Source organism: Schistocerca cancellata, chromosome 2, assembly GCF_023864275.1.
Source record: "Schistocerca cancellata isolate TAMUIC-IGC-003103 chromosome 2, iqSchCanc2.1, whole genome shotgun sequence".
Taxonomy (NCBI): domain Eukaryota; kingdom Metazoa; phylum Arthropoda; class Insecta; order Orthoptera; family Acrididae; genus Schistocerca; species Schistocerca cancellata.
This window is the reverse complement of record NC_064627.1, coordinates 280,528,074-280,550,018: the sequence shown is the minus strand read 5'-3', so window position 1 is coordinate 280,550,018 and position 21,945 is coordinate 280,528,074. Positions and strand designations below refer to the sequence as shown.

Here is a 21,945-nt window from a genome sequence, read left to right as displayed (position 1 = left end):
TCCTTATCTAGATTGGCGCACAGATGACAAAATGGTAGATATCGAAATAGACGACAGAGGGATAGAGAAACAATTAAAATCGCTCAAAAGAGGAAAGGCCTCTGGACCTGATGGGATACCAGTTCAATTTTACACAGAGTACGCGAAGGAACTTGCCCCCCTTCTTGCAGCGCTGTACCATAGGTCTCTAGAAGAGCGTAGCGTTCCAAAGGATTGGAAAAGGGCACAGGTCATCCCCGTTTTCAAGAAGGGACGTCTAACAGATGTGCAGAACTATAGACCTATATCTCTAACATCGATCAGTTGTAGAATTTTGGAACACGTATTGTGTTCGAGTATAATGACTTTTCTGGAGACTAGAAATCTACTCTGTAGGAATCAGCATGGGTTTCGGAAAAGACTGTCATGTGAAACCCAGCTCGCGCTATTCGTCCACGAGACTCAGAGGGCCATAGACACGGGTTCACAGGTAGATGCCGTGTTTCTTGACTTCCGCAAGGCGTTCGATACAGTTCCCCACAGTCGTTTAATGAACAAAGTAAGAGCATATGGACTATCAGACCAATTGTGTGATTGGATTGAGGAGTTCCTAGATAACAGGACGCAGCATGTCATTCTCAATGGAGAGAAGTCTTCCGAAGTAAGACTGGTTTCAGGTGTGCCGCAGGGGAGTGTCGTAGGACCGTTGCTATTCACAATATACATAAATGATCTGAGGCTTTTTGCAGATGATGCTGTGGTGTATCGAGAGGTTGTAACAATGGAAAATTGTACTGAAATGCAGGAGGATCTGCAGCGAATTGACGCATGGTGCAGGGAATGGCAACTGAATCTCAATGTAGACAAGTGTAATGTGCTGCGAATACATAGAAAGAAAGATCCCCTATCATTTAGCTACAAAATAGCAGGTCAGCAACTGGAAGCAGTTAATACCATAAAATATCTGGGAGTACGCATTAGGAGTGATTTAAAATGGAATGATCATATAATGCTGATCGTCGGTAAAGCAGATTCCAGACAGATTCATTGGAAAAATCCTAAGGAAATGCAATCCGAAAACAAAGGAAGTAGGTTACAGTACGCTTGTTCACCCACTGCTTGAATACTGCTCAGCAGTGTGGGATCCGTACCAGATAGGGTTGATAGAAGATATAGAGAAGATCCAACGGAGAGCAGCGCGCTTCGTTACAGGATCATTTAGTAATCGCGAAAGCGTTACGGAGATGATAGATAAACTCCAGTGGAAGACTCTGCAGGAGAGACGCTCAGTAGCTCGGTACGGGCTTTTGTCAAAGTTTTGAGAACATACCTTCACCGAAGAGTCAAGCAGTATATTGCTCCCTCCTATGTATATCTCGCGAAGAGACCATGAGGATAAAATCAGAGAGATTAGAGCCCACACAGAGGCATGCCGACAATCCTTCTTTCCACGAACAATACGAGACTGGAATAGAAGGGAGAACCGATAGAGGTACTCAAGGTACCCTCCGCCACACACCGTCAAGTGGCTTGCGGAGTATGGATGTAGATGTAGATGTAGAAAAACAGTGCGAAAGGACTGCACCCACCCCGTATTGAGATGCGTCCGTGGCAAGAACAAGATGTTGGCCAGGTCGATAAGTAGCCAGGCACGAGGCCTGTTTCAGCATAGTCTTCAATTTCTGGAAAGCCGCATCGCATGACGCGGACCAGTGAAAAGGCACGTTTTTATGGAACGGCTGAGCCACCAAAGCAGCAGACGGTAAAGACTTGTGATAGTATGCTATTTTCCCCAAGAATGCCTGCAGTTCCTTAACAGATGTAGGGCGAGGAAGGGCATCGATCGCAGTGACAGTTTGCAGAAGCAGACGAGTACCATCCAGAGAGAGTTGAAACCCCAAGTACATGATAGATGCTTGAAAAAAATTTTGATTTCTGAAGATCACACTTAAGACCGGCAGTCTGTAAGACATGAAAAAGTGTGCGGAGATTTTGAAGATGTTCGTCAGTGGTGGAGCCAGTGACAACAATGTCGTTCTGGTAATTTATACACCCAGGGACAGTGAGCAATAATTGTTCCAAGAATCGCTGAAAGAGAGTAGGGGCGCTGGCAATCCCGAATGGCAATCGTTGGTATTGATAGAGGCCGAAAGGCGTGTTAAGGACCAGAAACTGCCGGGAAGCAGCGTCGAGAGGAAGTTGATAAGCTCTGACAGGTCAAGTTTAGAAAAATACTGGCCACCAGCAAGTTTAGTGAACAATTCTGCAGGTCGAGGCATAGGGTAAGTGTCAATAAGGCATTGAGCACTTACAGTGGCTTTGAAATCGCCACAGAAATGAATATCACCATTTGGCTTAGCAACGACAACGACAGGAGAGGACCACTCACTGGAAGTGACAGGAAGCAAGATCCCTGAAGCAGTGAGACGATCCAGCTCCCGTTTGACCCGATCACGAAGGTCCACAGGAATGGGCCAAGCCCAAAAAAACTTAGGTTGAGCAGTGGGTTTGAGCGTGATATGAGCTTCAAAGTCGTTTGCACGGCCTAACCCAGGAGAAAAGAAGGGACGAAAATGTCGTTGACAAGGAATCCAATTGAGCGTAAGGAATAGCATCAGAGACGATATTGACAGAGTCATCTATGGAGAACCCAAAAACGCGAAAGGCATCGAAACCAAAACGATTCTCCGCGTTACTATGGTCGACCACAAATATGAGAACAGTGCCAACGACAGATTTGTAAGATACCTCAGCATCAAATTGTCCCAAGAGAGAAATCTTCTGCTTATTGTACGTCCGTAATTGCCGAGTGACAGTTGACAGGACTGGAGAACCCAACTGAAGATATGTCTGAGAATTGATGATAGTGGCAGCAGAACCAGTATCCACCTGCATGCGAACATCTCGACCAAGTATTTGGACAGTGTGGAATAACTTCCCTGAAAGGGAAGAAGTACAATTGACAGGCAACACAGAATCAGAATCAGCGTCATGTTCATGATCATCATGTATGCAGTCAGATTTGCAAACGGATGACACATGACCCCGCCCCCCCCTTTTTTTTTTTTTTTTTTTTTTTTTTTTGCATTTGTGACACACGGCCCAACGTCATGGACAATCTTCTCGTGAATGTCTCATAAAATACCGCGGACATGAAGGAAGTTGCCGTGGGTTTTGCTGCAGTTTCTTAGAGTTTTGTTTACAGTTAGGCCGAGGCTGCGCTTGGGAGTGTACTGCGGCCACGTCGGCCGGCAGGGACACGCCACACGCTTCGTCAACATTGCACAGAGGTTGTATTTCCCCGACATCGCCCCATGCCTCTATTTGCGCTCCAGGGGCACGAGAAATTTCAAAAGACTGAGTGATGGATAGGACTTCATCTAGAGTCGGATTTGCCAACTGAAGCGCACGTTGCCTAACTTCTTTGTCGTGTGCCGAACGGATAATAGCATCCCGTACCATGGAATCGGCGTAGGATTCTTTGTAAACTTCAGTAACAAATTGACACTTTCTACTGAGACCATGAAGTTCAGCAGCCCAAGCGAGATAGGTTGATTCGGTTGTTTTTGACAACAATAAAAGGCAACACGAGAGGCTACCACATGCGTTTGCTTATTTTCATAGACAGACAGAAGTGAGCACATTTCAGCAAAGGACAAAGACGCAGGATCTTTCAAAGGAGCCAATTGCGACAACAACCGATACATTTGAGGTGAAATCCATGAAAGGAACAGAGACTTACATGTTTGTTCGTCCACGACATGAAATGCCAAGAAGTGCTGTCGAAGACATTCTTCGTAATCAGACCAGTCTTCCGCCGTCTCATTGTAAGGAGGAAAAGTAGGTAGAGACAACGACAAGAGATGCCCCGCATTTGATGCCGCGACAAAATCACGAATTGCATTTGCGAGAAGCGTTTGCTGTTCTATGAGACCTTGCAATCGTTGCTGTAAAGTAGCCATGGAAACATGTGGGTCAACAATGGAAAAGAAAAATCACTACTTCATCGCCAATTGTAATAACTTCAAGTTGAACAAATATATTTCAAGGAAGATGCAATACATGAAAGTCACAGATCAAGTAAACAGAGTAAGATGTGTGTACACTTTAACAGTCAACTCATAACTGAGTCCAAGTCTAGCAGCCACTGGCTGGCTGGGCGGCCGCTTAGGTGGCACTAGCAGTGCATGGCTGGCAGACAGCACCACATGTAGAGGACGCGCGTAACTGTGCGGCGGCACTTTGAAAGATCGGCGAGTCACAACAAAAACAATAAAGCAGATGGATGTGGCTGGCTGACCGCAAGAATAAAAAGGGAGGTGCTAGCCACTCTGCAACACACTAAAACCTCCAGCCTAAAAGTTTAGGTCAGAGCCCAGTCATATCACCAAACTTGAAAACCTTAGTCACACTTATCGCATCATCAGCTAAAATAGATCCCCACCAAGATTTTGTCCTGCCCTTACATCATAGTATAAAAGGCACTCTGTTAAAACATGGCGTAAAGAGATTTACACTTAACAAGCACGACAAAACAGGGGATCCTCTCTTACCACAGTAAAAAACCATGTGTCAGAAGGCAGTGCCCAATTCTAAGACATGTGAGAGTCATCTCATCCCACCTGAGTAACTCACAATGGCTGGGTTGTTGACTTCACCAAACACACCTTATTGGCCATCACTGCGTCATTCCTCATACATCATGCACCCATAATGGAGCTGATATCACACAAATGCCCTGCAAAACTAGAGCAGACAAGTCCTGTCTGCTCCCCATGTGCTGTGGCTAAGACATTTTAAAATACTTAGATCCTTATGAGACTTTTTTTAGGGTCCTTAAAATGTGGTAACCATGTAAGCTAAGAGTCAAATATGAGACCCAAAAACCCCACTGTGTCTTTAAAATTAACAACTGCATCCCTCATCCTTAAGTCAGGAATGTTTAAAATGGAACCAGAATCGTTAAAAAGAACACACAAAGACTTCTAAAAGAAGCTAACAAGTTTTCTTTCTTTCATGCGCATGCCTGTCAATGATTTGATGCTTCTGCTTTTCTTCTTTTATTTGCATGCCTGTCAATGAATCAATGCTCCTGCTTTTCTGTGAATCGTCTCCTTGACTCCAAAATACACTCCTGGAAATGGAAAAAAGAACACATTGACACCGGTGTGTCAGACCCACCATACTTGCTCCGGACACTGCGAGAGGGCTGTACAAGCAATGATCACACGCACGGCACAGCGGACACACCAGGAACCGCGGTGTTGGCCGTCGAATGGCGCTAGCTGCGCAGCATTTGTGCACCGCCGCCGTCAGTGTCAGCCAGTTTGCCGTGGCATACGGAGCTCCATCGCAGTCTTTAACACTGGTAGCATGTCGCGACAGCGTGGACATGAACCGTATGTGCAGTTGACGGACTTTGAGCGAGGGCGTATAGTGGGCATGCGGGAGGCCGGGTGGACGTACCGCCGAATTGCTCAACACGTGGGGCGTGAGGTCTCCACAGTACATCGATGTTGTCGCCAGTGGTCGGCGGAAGGTGCACGTGCCCGTCGACATGGGACCGGACCGCAGCGACACACGGATGCACGCCAAGACCGTAGGATCCTACGCAGTGCCGTAGGGGACCGCACTGCCACTTCCCGCACTGCCACTTCCCAGCAAATTAGGGACACTGTTGCTCCTGGGGTATCGGCGAGGACCATTCGCAACCATCTCCATGAAGCTGGGCTACGGTCCCGCACACCGTTAGGCCGTCTTCCGCTCACGCCCCAACATCGTGCAGCCCGCATCCAGTGGTGTCGCGATAGGCGTGAATGGAGGGACGAATGGAGACGTGTCGTCTTCAGCGATGAGAGTCGCTTCTGCCTTGGTGCCAATGATGGTCGTATGCGTGTTTGGCGCCGTGCAGGTGAGCGCCACAATCAGGACTGCATACAATCGAGGCACACAGGGCCAACACCCAGCATCATGGTGTGGGGAGCGATCTCCTACACTGGCCGTACACCACTGGTGATCATCGAGGGGACACTGAATAGTGCACGGTACATCCAAACCGTCATCGAACCCATCGTTCTACCATTCCTAGACCGGCAAGGGAACTTGCTGTTCCAACAGGACAATGCACGTCCGCATGTATCCCGTGCCACCCAACGTGCTCTAGAAGGTGTAAGTCAACTACCCTGGCCAGCAAGATCTCCGGATCTGTCCCCCATTGAGCATGTTTGGGACTGGATGAAGCGTCGTCTCACGCGGTCTGCACGTCCAGCACGAACGCTGGTCCAACTGATGCGCCAGGTGGAAATGGCATGGCAAGCCGTTCCACAGGACTATATCCAGCATCTCTACGATCGTCTCCATGGGAGAATAGCAGCCTGCATTGCTGCGAAAGGTGGATATACACTGTACTAGTGCCGACATTGTGCATGCTCTGTTGCCTGTATCTATGTGCTGTGGTTCTGTCAGTGTGATCATGTGATGTATCTGACCCCAGGAATGTGTCAATAAAGTTTCCCCTTCCTGGGACAATGAATTCACGGTGTTCTTATTTCAATTTCCAGGAGTGTATGTTCAAAACCATTATTTATTTAAAAAATATGACACAAAAATTCAAGCCTCTTCACAGAATTGGGTATGTAAGTGAGATACAATGCATGTTTCATCGATTACATTCACATTTCCAAGAACTAATGAGCATTTGTTTCACAAAGCCAAACAACTTGCAGACAACACTGTCCAGATCTAGTCAGTATTTTTCACAATTTGTTTGACCATATATAATAAACATGCACTACTCCACAGAAATTAGTATACTGACTACCAAGGGGCCACCACCAGCAAATAAAGAACCTTATGCCTGATGTGTACTCACATATGGCCACAGTAGAGTTTCACACCTGACAGCCAGCTTGATGGTGAAACATGCATCACTATGCGTGCAGCAATCAACATCTTAATGAAATTACCATTGCCTACACTAAGGAAAGTAACAACTGTTCAGCTGAAAACAAGAGACTAAAGCCTTCAACAGGAACACTGAAATAAATTTTAAAAATTGCAGTACATGTTTCTCGTCTTTTGTCACACTTTCTATTGTATTTTAGTGTCATTAAATGGATGAGAAGCTGCTTCATCAAGATATCAGGAAGCCTTGATGAAATTTTCACATTATAGAACAGAACTATTCTTCTTGACACAAAGTGCTGTAAGGACACACAGTAAGCCCCTGTTTAAAAAGTTGTGTGCACTTACAGTACCCTTAGAGAAAAAAAACTTTAAGGACTTCACAAAGAGATTCAATTCCTTTGATGGACACTCTTGGTTGGATGGGCAAGAGCAGAGGACTGGAAGGCATTACACAAGAACTGACAGTACAAATTCTGACAGAACCAAAGGAAAGAGTAAGTTTCATAGGAGCAATATTAAAAGAGTTTGAAATCACGAGCAGTGTCAAACAGGGTGATGGATTGTCACCAGTTTGGACAATATAATGCTGAACAAAGTGATCAGATAGTGCAGAACAACAAATGAGAACATAGCGATACCACGATGCAAATGGGGGACAGAAAGATCAATAGAGCCCAAGTCGACTGCCCAGTCTAGACTTTTCCACAGCTGCCCCGTGGGGTAAGGGCACAAGCACTAGCACGTCATGCTCCTGTGGGCAGGAGCAGGTAGTATAGGCTACCCACCAGATGGCTGTAATGCACATGTTCTGTGCATGTCAACCTGTTTGGCCACCTCTGTTCATGGGTGTTGGCCAGTGGAAAATGGCTACTTACACTACGGGCCGACTGCGTGCCTGAGTATCAGCCTTTTGTCCCCTCCTGGCCACTCGTGCTCTTGTCCACCCAGACGCTCCTGGGTGGGCACGTGAACTGGAACAACCTAAGCCTTTGCAGATGACACAGCAATAGTGAGTGAGTGAAAATAACAAGCAAAGAAACAACTTAAGCATGATAGCTAAAAGTACTGGACTGAGGATTGTCTACAATAAGACAATGACTCTGAATGCCCTGTGGAAAACATCAGAAAGCACCCTGAAAAAGGTGAACAAATTTAAATAGCTTGGGGTATATATCACAAGATGAAACAGGAACAATCAAAGAATAACAGAAAGGGTCAGAAAATGAGGTCAGTCTTTGTTTATCTGTTCATCATCTGTGCATCTTATGCCATTCTTACACAAACATCAGGTCAAGTCAGTCTGGCACATCATAATATTTTAATCATATCGGGACTATCAGTGAGGCATAATTTGTGCCTAACATTAAGAAAAGTTTTGTTTTGTTATACCGTTGCCAACGAAAAGGTGCTCTCCAATATTTTATTTAATTTACAATATTGTTGCTTTGCTTGTAGTAGTAGTTGATTTGTCTGTCAAATCAATCATGCCACCTAAGTACACTTCAATTGTTACATCTACCAGCAATGCACAAAACAAAAAGCAATTATGAGCTGCTCAATCAAGCAAGGAATGGCAAGCAGCATGAAGCAGATTGTTTATGAGTTGCTCAACTGTATGCATCAGAATCAGAGGAACAACAAACTGTAATGGTCAAAGTGGAACATTTACAAACTACTCAAAGTGTGCATTGGGATCAGAAGAGCAACAAACAGTAAGAGTCAAAGCAGAACATATATGAGCTATTCAGTCTCAAAGCTGTGCATGCCAACTTGAATCTTTGTGCATTCCAGTACAATGCCAATTATGACTACAATCCTCATCCATGTGTAAGCATTAGCAAAATGGTAAGGTGTGTGGGCATTGTTGTGCGCAAAAGTTTAACAATGAAATACCAGGAATGTGCTGTGCAAATGGCAAATGTTAGACTTCTGACTGTTTCTACTACCCGAACCTCTGCTTTCAGGAAATAAACCAATTCGTAGTACCTTTAACAAAACATTCGTACATATGATTCAGCATTTCAAGTGACTTTTTCTGAGCTGAAGTATTTCAAGAGCAATATATGCCAACTTTCAAAATTAAAGGGCAAATATTTCATCACACAGGACCACTTCTGTCAGTTTCTGATGCTGAACATAATGTTTTACAAATCTACTTCATGGGCAACAACAATCAACAACACAATGTCCTGATAAAATTGTTCAAAATATCAATTGATAACTTGCCAGTGGATAGCGAAGCAATCCATGAAAGAGATGATGAAACACTGGTCTGACATAATGCACCTACAGTCAATGGAGTAGCAACTGTTATAGATGGAAAAGAATGTGATATGCGTGATATAATTCTTTAGCAATGAAATAACACAACAGTACATATTGCTGAAACATACTGATCTTAAAATGCATTATAGTATTCCATAATTTTTTGGGAGGCGGAGGGCAGATCTCACGTAAATACCATGCAAACAAATTCAGCTACAGGTAATCATATTTATTTTCATTTTCACACATTCTATAGCAAAAAAATCATCCTTCATACATTTGTAAATAAGATTTATATTTATCTTATCACTTCTTTCATTTTATTTTTTCTTACAGGTGAACAACTCAAACTGTTTCACCAACATGTACTGGACATGTTATGTGGAAATTGAATATAAACTCTCCTTTTCATTCAAATCAGTTGTTGCACTCTGAGAAGTACATTCATTTACGATACGTTACTACGAATGATGGAAACACCAACAACATTAGCAAAAGGGTCATACTTTCGGCAATGTTCACTGGCAGTCTGCAACACATGCATCAATAGGCACAAACCAACATTATATAGACTTCCAGACCATTTTATCACATTTGCATCGAATCTAGCACAGGGTGAGACAGAGCGTCCATTGTCTGGACAAGTTCCAACTAATTTGGGCCTGCCTAAATTTTCAAAGAAAAATTCATGAAAGTAATGGGTTTAATTGTGAACCATCACACTGATCATGAAAAGAGACAGTGCGTATTTTCCATTGAATCACAAGAAAGTGGCCTCCCTTATGCATACATTCTTACAAAACAAAAATATACTCAGCTCAAATTGAAGTCATTTGTGCAGAAATACCAGATCCTGACTATTACTGTTTGATAGTATCACCAAAAATTCGTTCATGGACCATGTGGTGCTATGAACCCACAATCACCATGCATGGAAGATGACAAAACCATAAAAATTTAGCACAGAAAATTTACTCATAAAAATCACTCTGGTGATAATGGCTATCCTCAACACAGATGATGTAAAGGTGATGACGGAGGTTGCATAACAACAAGCAGAGTGAGAAACGTCAATACTGAATTTGGCAACACATGGATTGTCACATATTCACTTTTGTTACTGAAAACACTTTAAGCACATATCGATGTGGAATACTGCAATTCTGTCAAATCAATAAAGTACATAGGCAAATGCATCAGCAAAAGCACTCCTGTGGCAGTATTCTGTGTTGATAGTCCCAATGCATGCACAAATGAACTTACTCAGTTTCAAATAGAATGTACCAGCAGCAATGAAGCTGCATGACACAATTCGAGTTTCCCAATTCACGGTCAGCATCCCAATGTTCATTCATCTTAATCTTTACCTTGAAAATCTATTTCACAGACAGGACAGCATGAATGTTGCTGTTGCACCAGCACACTCAATACTGACAGAATTTTTTGCTCTGTGTGAAAATAAATATATTTTTCAAAACATTACTGCATGCAGAAACACCAACATACATGGAATGCCACATTGAAAAAATTCCAATGATGTAAATAAGGCACACAAGTTAAGTTGTCCAAATATGCATGTCTGATGATGCATTTAGACACTACATTCAAATAATGCCAAATGCTAGTGTTTGAAAATGTTGCTGATAAATATCAAAGGTCCAACTTCATTTGCAAAGAAGGGCTAACCGTGTAGAATGCCAGACGCATGGAGAAGCTTGTCAAGAACTTCATTTACTCAAAAATGACTAATATTTGGAAATTACATTGATGGATATCTCTTTCAACAGTCACCCACAACAAATATGAACATTATTCGCTGCTGTTCCTACCACATGTTTGCCATCCAGCTGTAACAATCTGTGGGGAAAAAATTCAGAAAGGACTTGAGCAACAACATTTTGTATGGTAATCTTACCAATAATACCACTCCATTTTTGGACAACATTTTCAATGAAGTTCTGGCCAACACTATCTACAGAGGAAGGCACAACTAATTTTAGAGAGATTGAGAGAATCATATCCTCTGTTAAGGAAGTATTTTTCAAAGCTCCTACCCACATTCAGTCCTTTAAGAAAGCAGATCCAAACAAGCTCCTCCCACATGAACCCATCTTACACGTTGGTGCTCTTGGCAGCTTTATATTACACTAAACACTACCAAAGAGTCAAAGAGGTGATACAAACATTCAACTCAGCTTTCATTGCAAGAACTGAGGCAGCTGCTACGAATAACAAGAATGTTGCGTCTTTGATATTTTTAAGAGCTCCCTTCCTATATCTACCTGTTGCAGTTTAATGAAGAGAGTCTGCATCTCTGCACCAAAATACACTGTACACATGATCTTCAAGGGGCAGGTGTATCTGATGGAAATATCTGGTTCTGTGGGTACAACACATGTCACCAACTTAGGGAATATTCTTCCGAGAAATTAAAGTTATGAAGAAAGCGCCCACCATTAGTCAGAGGGAGAAGTTCAAAAGTTGATTGTATTAGGGACCATGAGTAACTTTGTCAATAAAATAAGCACATTCACCTCTCCTCCTCAGCCTCCAAAATGTACTGAGGGGGAAGAAATTTATATTTACCAAGCAGCAACTTTAAAAGGAGAAAGGAAGGTTAGGTTTAATGTCCCATCAACAAGATCATGAGTGACGTAGCACAGGCTTGGATTAGGGAAAGACGGGGAAGAAATCGGCCATGCCCTGTGAAAGGAACCATCCTGGCATCTGCTTCAAACGATTTAGGGAAATAGTGGAAAACTTAAATAGGAATGGCTGGATGCAGGTTTGAACTGTCATCCTCCCGAATGCTTGTCCAGTATGCTAAACACTGTGACACCCCGCTCGGGGGAAAAAAAGTTCTCAGACATAAAAGAAAAAGTTTCACTTTGCAATATTTAGAAAAGTAATTAATTGTGTACTGCAATAGAAACTGTAATATAAAACTTAAATACTTGTAGTGTTGTCAGGCCAAGGGTTGTGATCATACACAGATACAAATCTCAAGTGCTTGTTTTTATGTGAGCAACACATGAAAAGAAATTTTCACTAGCTATTAGATTTTTCACTAAAATATTATAAAAAGAGAAAATAACTGTGGCATAGGTAAATATCTCAACTGCTTATGCATGTTTTCAAGTGGCACTCTAAGGAATAGTTAATTGATTGTTCTCCATTAAGAACTAGAATAACTGTGTCAAAATCACAATAAAATTTTCTATGCCATTATTAGTGTTCATTATATTTTACATTAAAATTCTGCTAAAAAGGAATATTCCAAGACAGTAAAGGGCTACATTCATTTTATAAAAACCTAAAAATCAGGACCCTATTTATAAGTCACTGCTAACATGCATAAGGAGATGGGGGAAGCAAATGGCTTTTCGAGCAGAGTCAAAAACATGTCCATGTGAGAAGTGCTTCTACAGTGAGTGAGAGTTTGTTAGCTTACAGTAACACTATGCCCTCATTAATTGATGAGCATATTTTTAATCTGATAACATGTCCACTATTTTTACTGTGTGTTGGTGTTTGTGTTTTATATTTTTCAAAAATGTAATGTAAGACATTTTCATGTTCATGTTTACACTTCTCATATATAATCTCAGTTAGTTGCAAAGATCTAAAAATGCATGGTTTTACTGATAACTTTCATTCTAAATAAAATAGTACCGAGTGAGGTACTGCAATGTTAAAACACTGAACTTGCATTCACAAGGAACAGGGTTCAAAGCCATGTCCTGGCATCCAGACTCAGTTTCCTATGGTCTCCCCAAGTTGCTAAATGAATGCTGTGGTGGTTCCATTGAGAAGGCCAGTGACGACATCCTGCCTCATTCTTGACTAATCCATTCCCAAGTTTGTATGATTTTGATGCAAAGCTAATGTTTGATGTATTTGTTCCTTTTATTAGAGATCTGGAATTTAAAAAAAAGAAGAAGAAAGAAAGAAAGAAAGAAAGAAAAAAATGAAGTTGTTCTGTTGTTGATCTTACATTAAGTTCTGGCGCTTTGATAAATCTTTGCGTGATCATTTAGAGGTTGGATGTATATATTTTTATCCTAACATGGTAGCAGATGAGCGTGGTTGAGATTAGCACTGATTTGATATATAATTGAGATGTGTTTAATAGTGTCCGAATTGACTACTTCAAGCAGACAGCTTGTGACGCAATCACTTTTTTTGCAGACAGTTTACGAAATTATTCAACACGTTTGTAAGCGTAAACAGAAAATAAGGACAAAACATCATGACTGAAGAAAAACAACAGGTTGAAAAATTAAATGGCGTACAAAATTGGGTTACCTGGCGTACTCTCATGGAGGCTGTCATGGAATGTGATGCTGTTTACAATGTTTTATGCGGATCTTTTGTGAAACTGGAAACAAATGTTTAAGATTATGTAACAAAATTAAATGCTTGGACGAAAGCAAATCCAAAAGCAAAGAAACGTCTTGTTTTTTCACAAGAAACAAAATCGGTACTTCGAGTAGCTACATGTGAAACTGCAAAAGATGTTTGGGATAAATTACACCAGATTTGTAATATCCAGTCTGCCAAAAATATCGACTTCTTGTGACATAAGTTTCACAATATCGAATGGGAATGGTCAGGCGCTATGCAAGGTCATTTAACAAAATTTGACGAAGCACAAATAAAGATGTCTAGGCTAAATAAACCAATAGAGGAAGCTTATTTTTGTGCACATTTTTCACTTAACGTAAGATCAACAGCAGAAAACACACACACACACACACACACACACACACATATATATATATATATATATATATATATATATATATATATATAATAGAAGGAAACATTCCACAAAGGAAAAATATACCTAAAAACAAAGATGATGTGACTTACCAAATGAAAGTGCTGGCAGGTCGACAGACACACAAACGAACACAAACATACACACAAAATCCAAGCTTTCGCAACAAACTGTTGCCTCATCAGGAAAGAGGGAAGGAGAGGGAAAGACAAAAGGATGTGGGTTTTAAGGGAGAGGGTAAGGAGTCATTCCAGTCCCGGGAGCGGAAAGACTTACCTTAGGGGGAAAAAAGGACGGGTATACACTCGCACACACACACACATATCCATCCACACATATACAGACACAAGTAAAAACTTGTGTCTTCTCTACCCTCTGGCTCCTACCCTTGTAACTGCCCCCGGTGTAAAACCTGTCCCATGTACCCTCCCACCACCACCTACTCCAGTCCCGTAACCCGGAAGGTGTACACGATCAAAGGCAGAGCCACGTGTGAAAGCACCCACGTGATTTACCAACTGACCTGCCTACACTGTGAAGCCTTCTATGTGGGAATGACCAGCAACAAACTGTCCATTCGCATGAATGGACACAGGCAGACAGTGTTTGTTGGTAATGAGGATCACCCTGTGGCTAAACATGCCTTGGTGCACAGCCAGCACATCTTGACACAGTGTTACACCGTCCGGGTTATCTGGATACTTCCCATTAACACCAACCTGTCAGAACTCCGGAGGTGGGAACTTGCCCTTCAGCATATCCTCTCTTCTCACTATCCGCCAGGCCTCAATCTCCGCTAATTTCTAATTTCAATTTGCCGCCGCTCATACCTCACCTCTCTTTCAACATCATCTTTGCCTCTGTACTTCCGCCTCGACTGACATCTCTGCCCAAACTCTTTACCTTTACAAATGTCTGCTTGTGTCTGTTTATATGCGGATGGATGTGTGTGTGTGTGTGTGTGTGTGTGTGTGTGTGTGTGTGTGTGTCTACATGGGCGTGACCCACTGTGGCGCTGTTGAACTGCTGTCAAATGGTGTTATTATTAACATCCGTGTTCATCAGGTACATTTTAGTGACGTGAGATAAAGTATGTGTTGTGGCTAACCAGTGATGGTTCAATATATATCGCTGGTGTGATTGTCGATTGTTTCATGTTTATTTACTCTGTCGTTATCTCGAAAATATTCGTAATTAATTCTGTTTCTTGAGTCTCTGTTTTGTTGAAGTATAATAATGAGTAAAAGTAAAGTTATTAGAAATCCTCTGAAGGCTTTTAAGAAAAGGAGAAATGTTGGAAAGCCAAAGATATGTGTTATTATGGGAATGAAGATAGGTTCTAACATGGTACGAGCGATGCTTGCTTTAGACAAGGAACGCCTTCGGGCTGCAGACAGGGCTGTAATGAGTCTAGAAATACAAGCAAGAGTAAACAGGAGGAGGAACAAGAGGAAGCTGGAGGAGGAGTTTGCAGAGGATGAAGATAATCCATCCTATGGACCTGGAATGCACTAAAAAGTTAATCCAATCTTTGTCGCTCGATTCCCAAAACTTTTATTTTCTCATACTAATTACATGTTTTCTAAGGATCTTCCAAACATATTTGTTTCAAACTTTCAGTAAATGTTACACAGTACCTTCTGCATAATTTAACACAGCCTTTTTCCAAAAAACTGTATATTTTTGAATATATAAATAAAAAATTGCAAAAAAAATGTTGTGAATTTTCATTACAATTGAAAAAAATCATCTTTAATAACTGAACTAAAATTTTGTAAAATCCCTGTGTTAAGTTGTAGCCCATATTCCAATAAATAATCTGTAAAAAGTTCAACTTCCTACCTCAAATACTTTGTGAGGAAAGATGTAATTTATAAGCGTTATTTTAACATTGCAAGTATAGGGCATTCCGGAGCCCCTTAACACTCTCCCACAAGTTCATATTTCATTACCAAATCAGTCTTTATTTTCATTACTTACTTCCATCCCAATCTAAGTTTTCATTCTTGATAGCTTTTTGCTGATAAGCCCTTAGTAAGAATAGCAGATGCCTGATCTTCTGTTGAAACATACTCGACATTGATCTTCTTCTCATTGACTAACTGCCGTACATACTGATAGCGTGTTTCAATATGCTTAGAGCATTCACAGAATCCTGCGCCTTTGATATATTTAATAGCACTTTGATTGTCAATGCGTAAAGTAGGAATTGAACTCTTTTTAACAATGTCAATTTCTTTCAAAAAAGATCAAGCCATACTAAAGATTGACTTGCCTCATTGGTAGCAACAAATTCAGCTTCCATTGATGATTGTGCAACATATTTCTGCAGTTTACTTTTCCACATTCCTGGTCCACCACAAAACTTCATTAAAACTCCACTTGTTGGACGTCTAGTCAATTTTTCACTTGAATAATCAGCATCGCTATAACCTTCTATAGCAGAATTGTTCGTTTTCCTAAACTGAATTCCATCATTTATTGTACCCTTCAAAGAGCGAAGAATTCGTTTAATTAATTTTAGGTGTGCTTCGGTAGGCAAATCTTGTGCTCTTGAAGCAATATTTAGAGCATAAGCTAGATCTGGATGTGTCCCCAATGTTAAATATGTGAGACTGCCTATAATTTCTCAGTAAGTGTCGGTATCAGTAGCTGGTGGTGAATCACCTGGTGTCCATCCAGGCTCAATTGGTAAAGATATTGGCTTTGCATCAGTCATATGACACCTGGCTAACACTTCTTTTCACATACACAGACTGATTAATCTTCATACAACCATTAAATCTTTGGACTTGCAAGCCAACATAACAATCCACTTCATCTACTACCATATCAAACTCTTCATGTAATTGTTTTGTGTAATTATGAACTTTTTCACCAGGTCCCATTATCAATCCATCATTCACATGAAATGAAACAAATTTTCTTTAAAATACATACAAGGATCAGCACTACTCTCCCGCAAATTTGATTTCTTAAGGTATAACTTTAAACACTAATACAAACATTTTGCTGCTTGCTTCAGTCAATACAAGCGTTGAAGCAATCTGCAAGCACGGCCTGTAGCATCATCATAACCTTGTGGCTGTTGCATGTAAATTTCTTCCTCCAGTTTACCATTCAACAATGTTGTTTTAATGTCAAATTGTTTGATGTTCCAATTTCTTTGAACAGCAACACACAAGAGGGCTCTCAGAGTTTCAAACCTAACCACAGGACTGAAAGTTTCAGAAAAATCAAGCCCTGGCCTTTGGCTAAACCCTTTTGCAACTACCCCTGCTTTGTACCATACAACGTCATCGTTATTATCCAATTTAATTGTAAACACCCATCAATTTCCAGTAGCCTTCCTTCCAGCCAGTAAATCGACTAATTTCCAAGTACTAACCTTCTGATGTGAGTCCATTTCTTCATCGATTGCAGCTTTCCAATTTTCTACATCTGAGGATTTCACTGCTCCATCATAGTTCCTTGGAACTTCTCTCAGCATCATCATCATCTTGGGTCGCTCAGGTTCATCTAGGTAACATATCGGCCTTCTAATTGTTTGTCTGTCCCTCAAAACTCTATGATCATCGGCATTTTCAGTCGCTTCTACATGATCTTGATGATCCAGTCTTGTAATATTTTCTTTTGATATTTCGTCATCATTAGAATCAGATATTTCCGTATCATTCATAAACGATATGTCAACTAATTTAGTAATATCATTTTTCAACGATTGCTTCAATATTTTAACCTTGAAATTTACATCTCGGCTAACAATAACTGAATGCTTATCTGGAAGGTATACACGAGAGCCACAGTCATCATAACCTTTCAGAGATTTGGCATCAAACTTTCTCTGTTTCTGTGCTGGAATCCAGACAAAACATTATGTCCCAAATACTTTTAGATGATTAAATTGACTCTTCCTTCTCAAAAATAATACTATTGGTGTCTTTCTTTTAACCTTCATTGTCCCAGTTCGGTTCAGAGTATGAGTAGAGCAGCTTCTCCCCACAAAGCGCTTGGAATATGCTTTGCTGACTGAAGCCATGAATGTACCATTTTGCAGATAATCCTGTTTTGACACTCAGCAACTCCATTTTGCTGTGGTGTATATGGCACAGTCAAAGAATGTTTCAATCCAATTGACTCGGCATATCGTCTCACATCATTATTGTCAAACTCCTTGCCACCACCAGTCCGCACTTCTTTAATGGTACATTTGATGCAAAGTTAATGTTTGATGTATCTGTTCTTGTATTAGAGATCTGTGAAGTTTTAAAAATATATAGTTTTTCTGTTGTTGATCTTTTCACAATCATTTAGAGGGTGTGTGTGTGTGTGTGTGTGTGTGTGTGTGTGTGTGTGTGTGTGTGTGTGTAACAATAAGCTATATTTGTAATAGTACCTGACATGTTCTATGCTGTTGTGATGAATAGTCAAAGAACAAATAATGTAAATGTAACACCTGTGATTTTCTTTAGTCTAAATCATTCTGGTCTGGCTGCTCTGTTCCCATTTAGATTATCACCCATAGTAATCTAATTTTATTATCAAAAATTTTGGTGGAAAATTAAAGGCTGTCAATGTACTTCCCTTAATATGGAAACATTTTGACATTCAAAAATTCATCCAAACTATTTCATATAATTATCTTTTCTTGTTGCATTTATTATCACAGTTTCTCTGCTGCTTCTTGGGAACCACATTTGTCAGTGGGAAATAGCAGTTAAACATGGAAAAAGAGGAAGTCCAAAACACACACACACACACACACACACACACACACACACACACACACTCTTTCTAGTGAGAATCTAAATTTGAGTTTCTAAAAGTAGTCTAGAATTAATGGTTAACTTAGTTTTCTGCGTCTTCTGTGACTCATAGCAATGACTAAGATGTGGTTTCACAATAAAGTTAAAAGACATTGTCAAACAGAAATTATTTCAGTTTGTTTAAAGGCTCATTACCTGCCACCACTTTCTTAACTTACAAGGGGGATGGGGTTACTCAAATATTTTTGTAGCTGCATACTTTGCTCCTTTTGTGCAACAGTAAAGCTACTTTTGCTCCTAGTGGTGTATTTATGCATGCTGTTACAGTTTTCAGATTATGCCTGACTGTTCACAACAAACTTCACGGAGAACATCTATATAATTAGTTATCTGTTAGTATGTCTAATTTATTTAAAAAGGTGTCATTAATAAGTTAGAGGATGAACACACAATGGTATCCTTACAGAACTTTTCTGCACTATGAAGACTGTGTGCCTGTATGTGAAAATGCTCAGAAAATTAATATACAGAAAGCAATGTTATGCAATAAACTAAAATGAAACTAGTCCAACAAGTGAAACCTCGTTTTTCTGGAACACAAGGAAAAACATTACGTTTAAGAGGATTAATACGAATAATTTCAGGGCTTCAAAAAAAAATACAATAACAAATACATATTATAATTAACCAATGCTGCTTCAGTGTGCGGAAAAAAAGGTCCCATCTCTGTGACGTCTGAGGAAAGAAAAAAAAAATGCTTCTATTTGTTCATAGCCCATCATGTGGACAGAAAGACACTATAAATGTGTGGGTTTGTATTTAATATACTGTAATAAAACATTTTATATACATTGTCTACCAACTTGTTTTAATTAAACGTTTAGAGTTAGTTAAGTGTTAAGCTGTTACAGGTTTAATGCTAATGGGGATAAGTATTTTGCACTATATTATGAATGGATGATTTCCAGAACAAATAAAATTGTATCATAATTATCACCTTACTTCGGTACGTCGATTTTCAAATCTCACGTGTAAATCTCTGAGGCTCCAACGTTGTTCGCACAATTACGTTGTAAACAACAGGAAAAAACTGATGCCCAACACGCAGAAAAACCAAACGCCAAACAGTTTTGACTCTACATGGAAGACGATTCATTTATGTTAGCCGTAGTGGCGCTGGGGTCTGCTACTACTACAAAAAAATCGCACTGTCAAAGAGTTGTCACTAGCCGCATGAGGCACGATGAAAATATGAAAGCCCCTAAGACACTGAAAATAAATTAAAATTGAAATCCCAGTGCACTTTTTCTTTTAACGTTATCTAATACTAAATGATGGCAATGTTTTGTTCACGAAATCTCTCTTTAACTTTCCGAATTGGTCACTTGTCTTTCTTTCCTCTTTAAGCAGAGAATCTTCAGAAATCTGTTTTCCTAACTGGGTCCTCAAACTACTCCTATCTCAAGGGACTGCGCAGTATGCCAAATTTGATTTTTCTCATATCACGAACACAAAAAGTATGATTGTCATTCATTCATGTATAACCCTTTTAGAAATGCTTCTGCTACAGACTGTAAAGGTATTTCATGAGTAGGTACACATTTTGTGCTCGTCAATGTTTCTTTGTTGAAAAATAAACCAATGCCATATTAAGAAACTTATGTCATTACTGTCAGTGACAAGTACCTGGCACAGCTTCAACAGCCGCTGATAGTTCATTTTGTAGATTCCCTTTCAGTTAATTCAGCAGCAGCAAGCACTAGCATTTGTACTCTACACAAATGCGTTCCGACTTTATTCACAACCTAGTGCCCCAGCATCTCCGCTACAGTGCTGCCCTCTTTGCGACAAGCTTGGTGCACAATTTGCTTTCTTGAACAAAAATGGTGGAGCGTAATGGTAAATGCGGTGGGAACCACCAAACGTTTCTGTGTTGTCTGTTAGACTAATGTGACGGAGCAGTTCATAACTAAGTTTAGAAGATACTACTGTGCGTTTTATTTATATCTAATGTGAATATTCTCCAGAGTATGCGAGGAAAATGCCCTGAAAAACGAGGAGAGCTCATCGCTAACGGGAGGTGACCTTCCGTAAAAGAGGACGCTAAATTTCACGTAATTATTAAATTTACTGTACAAAATATACATTTAAAAATGTAAGTTATTGCGTTGTTTTCTTTTGTTTATAAAAGTGTCACTTACAATTTTGTTTAAGCTACTATATTTTCGCCGATATTGCAACTTGGATTTTCCATTCAACCAGATGGTTTTCGTAACTCTAGAAATAATTTTCGTAATCTGTAATTTTTACAATTCTGTAGGGTAACTCAATATAAAAATTAATTTCATTTTTACTACGTATATTGCATTTTCTTCAGAATACTGAATGTACTACAAAGCCTGCGACATTTTCACACAATCCAGTGACAATAAATTAATATTTACAGAATATTATAGTGTATAAGGCATAATCCAATTTATTACTGCTATACAGGTTTGCATGTGGTGGTGAGGTTTGAATGCGCTGCCCCAAATCGACATCCAAAATATTTATTAATTTTTCATAAACTTAGGTTATGTAATATTTCGTATGCATGTAACAGAAATAACAATGCCCTGTTTTATATTTCAGATATTGAAATGGGTTCGAAAACAGCTTCTAAGACGGGTAAAGGGAGTGGAAAGCAGAATTCGGGAAGAATGCCTACTGCAAAGGGACAACAGCGACAAAAAGAGAAAGATTCTCAAGAACAGGAGGTGGTGCATCGAACAGACTTGTCTGTTCTAAGGCAACCAATAAACATAAGCGTTAGACGAGTTTGCGACATTGTTAAGATGTATCAGACATGTACTTCTGAGGTTAGTACAATGTTAGGATGTATTCTATTCCGCCTCCACTTCTGATGTTTTCTTATGTACTGATACATAGCCGTTTTCTAAATTTTTTTAGTCCACTGATGTTGTGTATAAATACAGTAATTAACTTTTCTGGGTAACAAATTTGCTGCTTATGAAGTATGACTATCAGGTGTTATTTTCATTGCATGCCAAAACATCACTTCCAGGATCACATACTGATACTTAATGAGTAAATTACATAGTGGGAAATACTGCAACCAACTACAAGTTTTTGTTGAAATGATAGTATTGCTCTGTTACTAGAATTGGGCTGTAGCCCATCGTCAGGACATAGCACTGACTTCTTTGCAAGTTTTGCATTTGTGTCCTAAGTTATAACAAAGCTTTTGTG

The 21,945-nt window shown here is 40.2% G+C and overlaps 2 protein-coding genes across 3 annotated transcripts in view; one reads left to right on the top strand and one right to left on the bottom strand.

Moving 5' to 3' along the window:
* LOC126161623 (ubiquinol-cytochrome-c reductase complex assembly factor 1) overlaps positions 1–20,545 on the bottom strand; it is a 123,974-nt gene extending 103,429 nt beyond the window's left edge. The window contains exon 1 of the mRNA XM_049917583.1: positions 20,383–20,545. Coding sequence (XP_049773540.1) covers positions 20,383–20,415 — 33 coding nt within the window. The 5' untranslated portion in view covers positions 20,416–20,545. The remainder of the gene's footprint in view (positions 1–20,382) is intronic.
* Positions 20,450–21,945, top strand: part of LOC126161619 (uncharacterized) — a 63,184-nt gene continuing 61,688 nt past the window's right edge. The window contains exons 1-3 of one of the 2 annotated variants that reach the window (XM_049917576.1): positions 20,450–20,595; positions 20,724–20,810; positions 21,328–21,554. In XM_049917576.1, coding sequence (XP_049773533.1) covers positions 21,336–21,554 — 219 coding nt within the window. In that variant the 5' untranslated portion in view covers positions 20,450–20,595; positions 20,724–20,810; positions 21,328–21,335. Of the gene's footprint in view, positions 20,811–21,327; positions 21,555–21,945 lie in introns of both variants that reach the window. The other variant, XM_049917575.1, reaches the window with a different exon arrangement.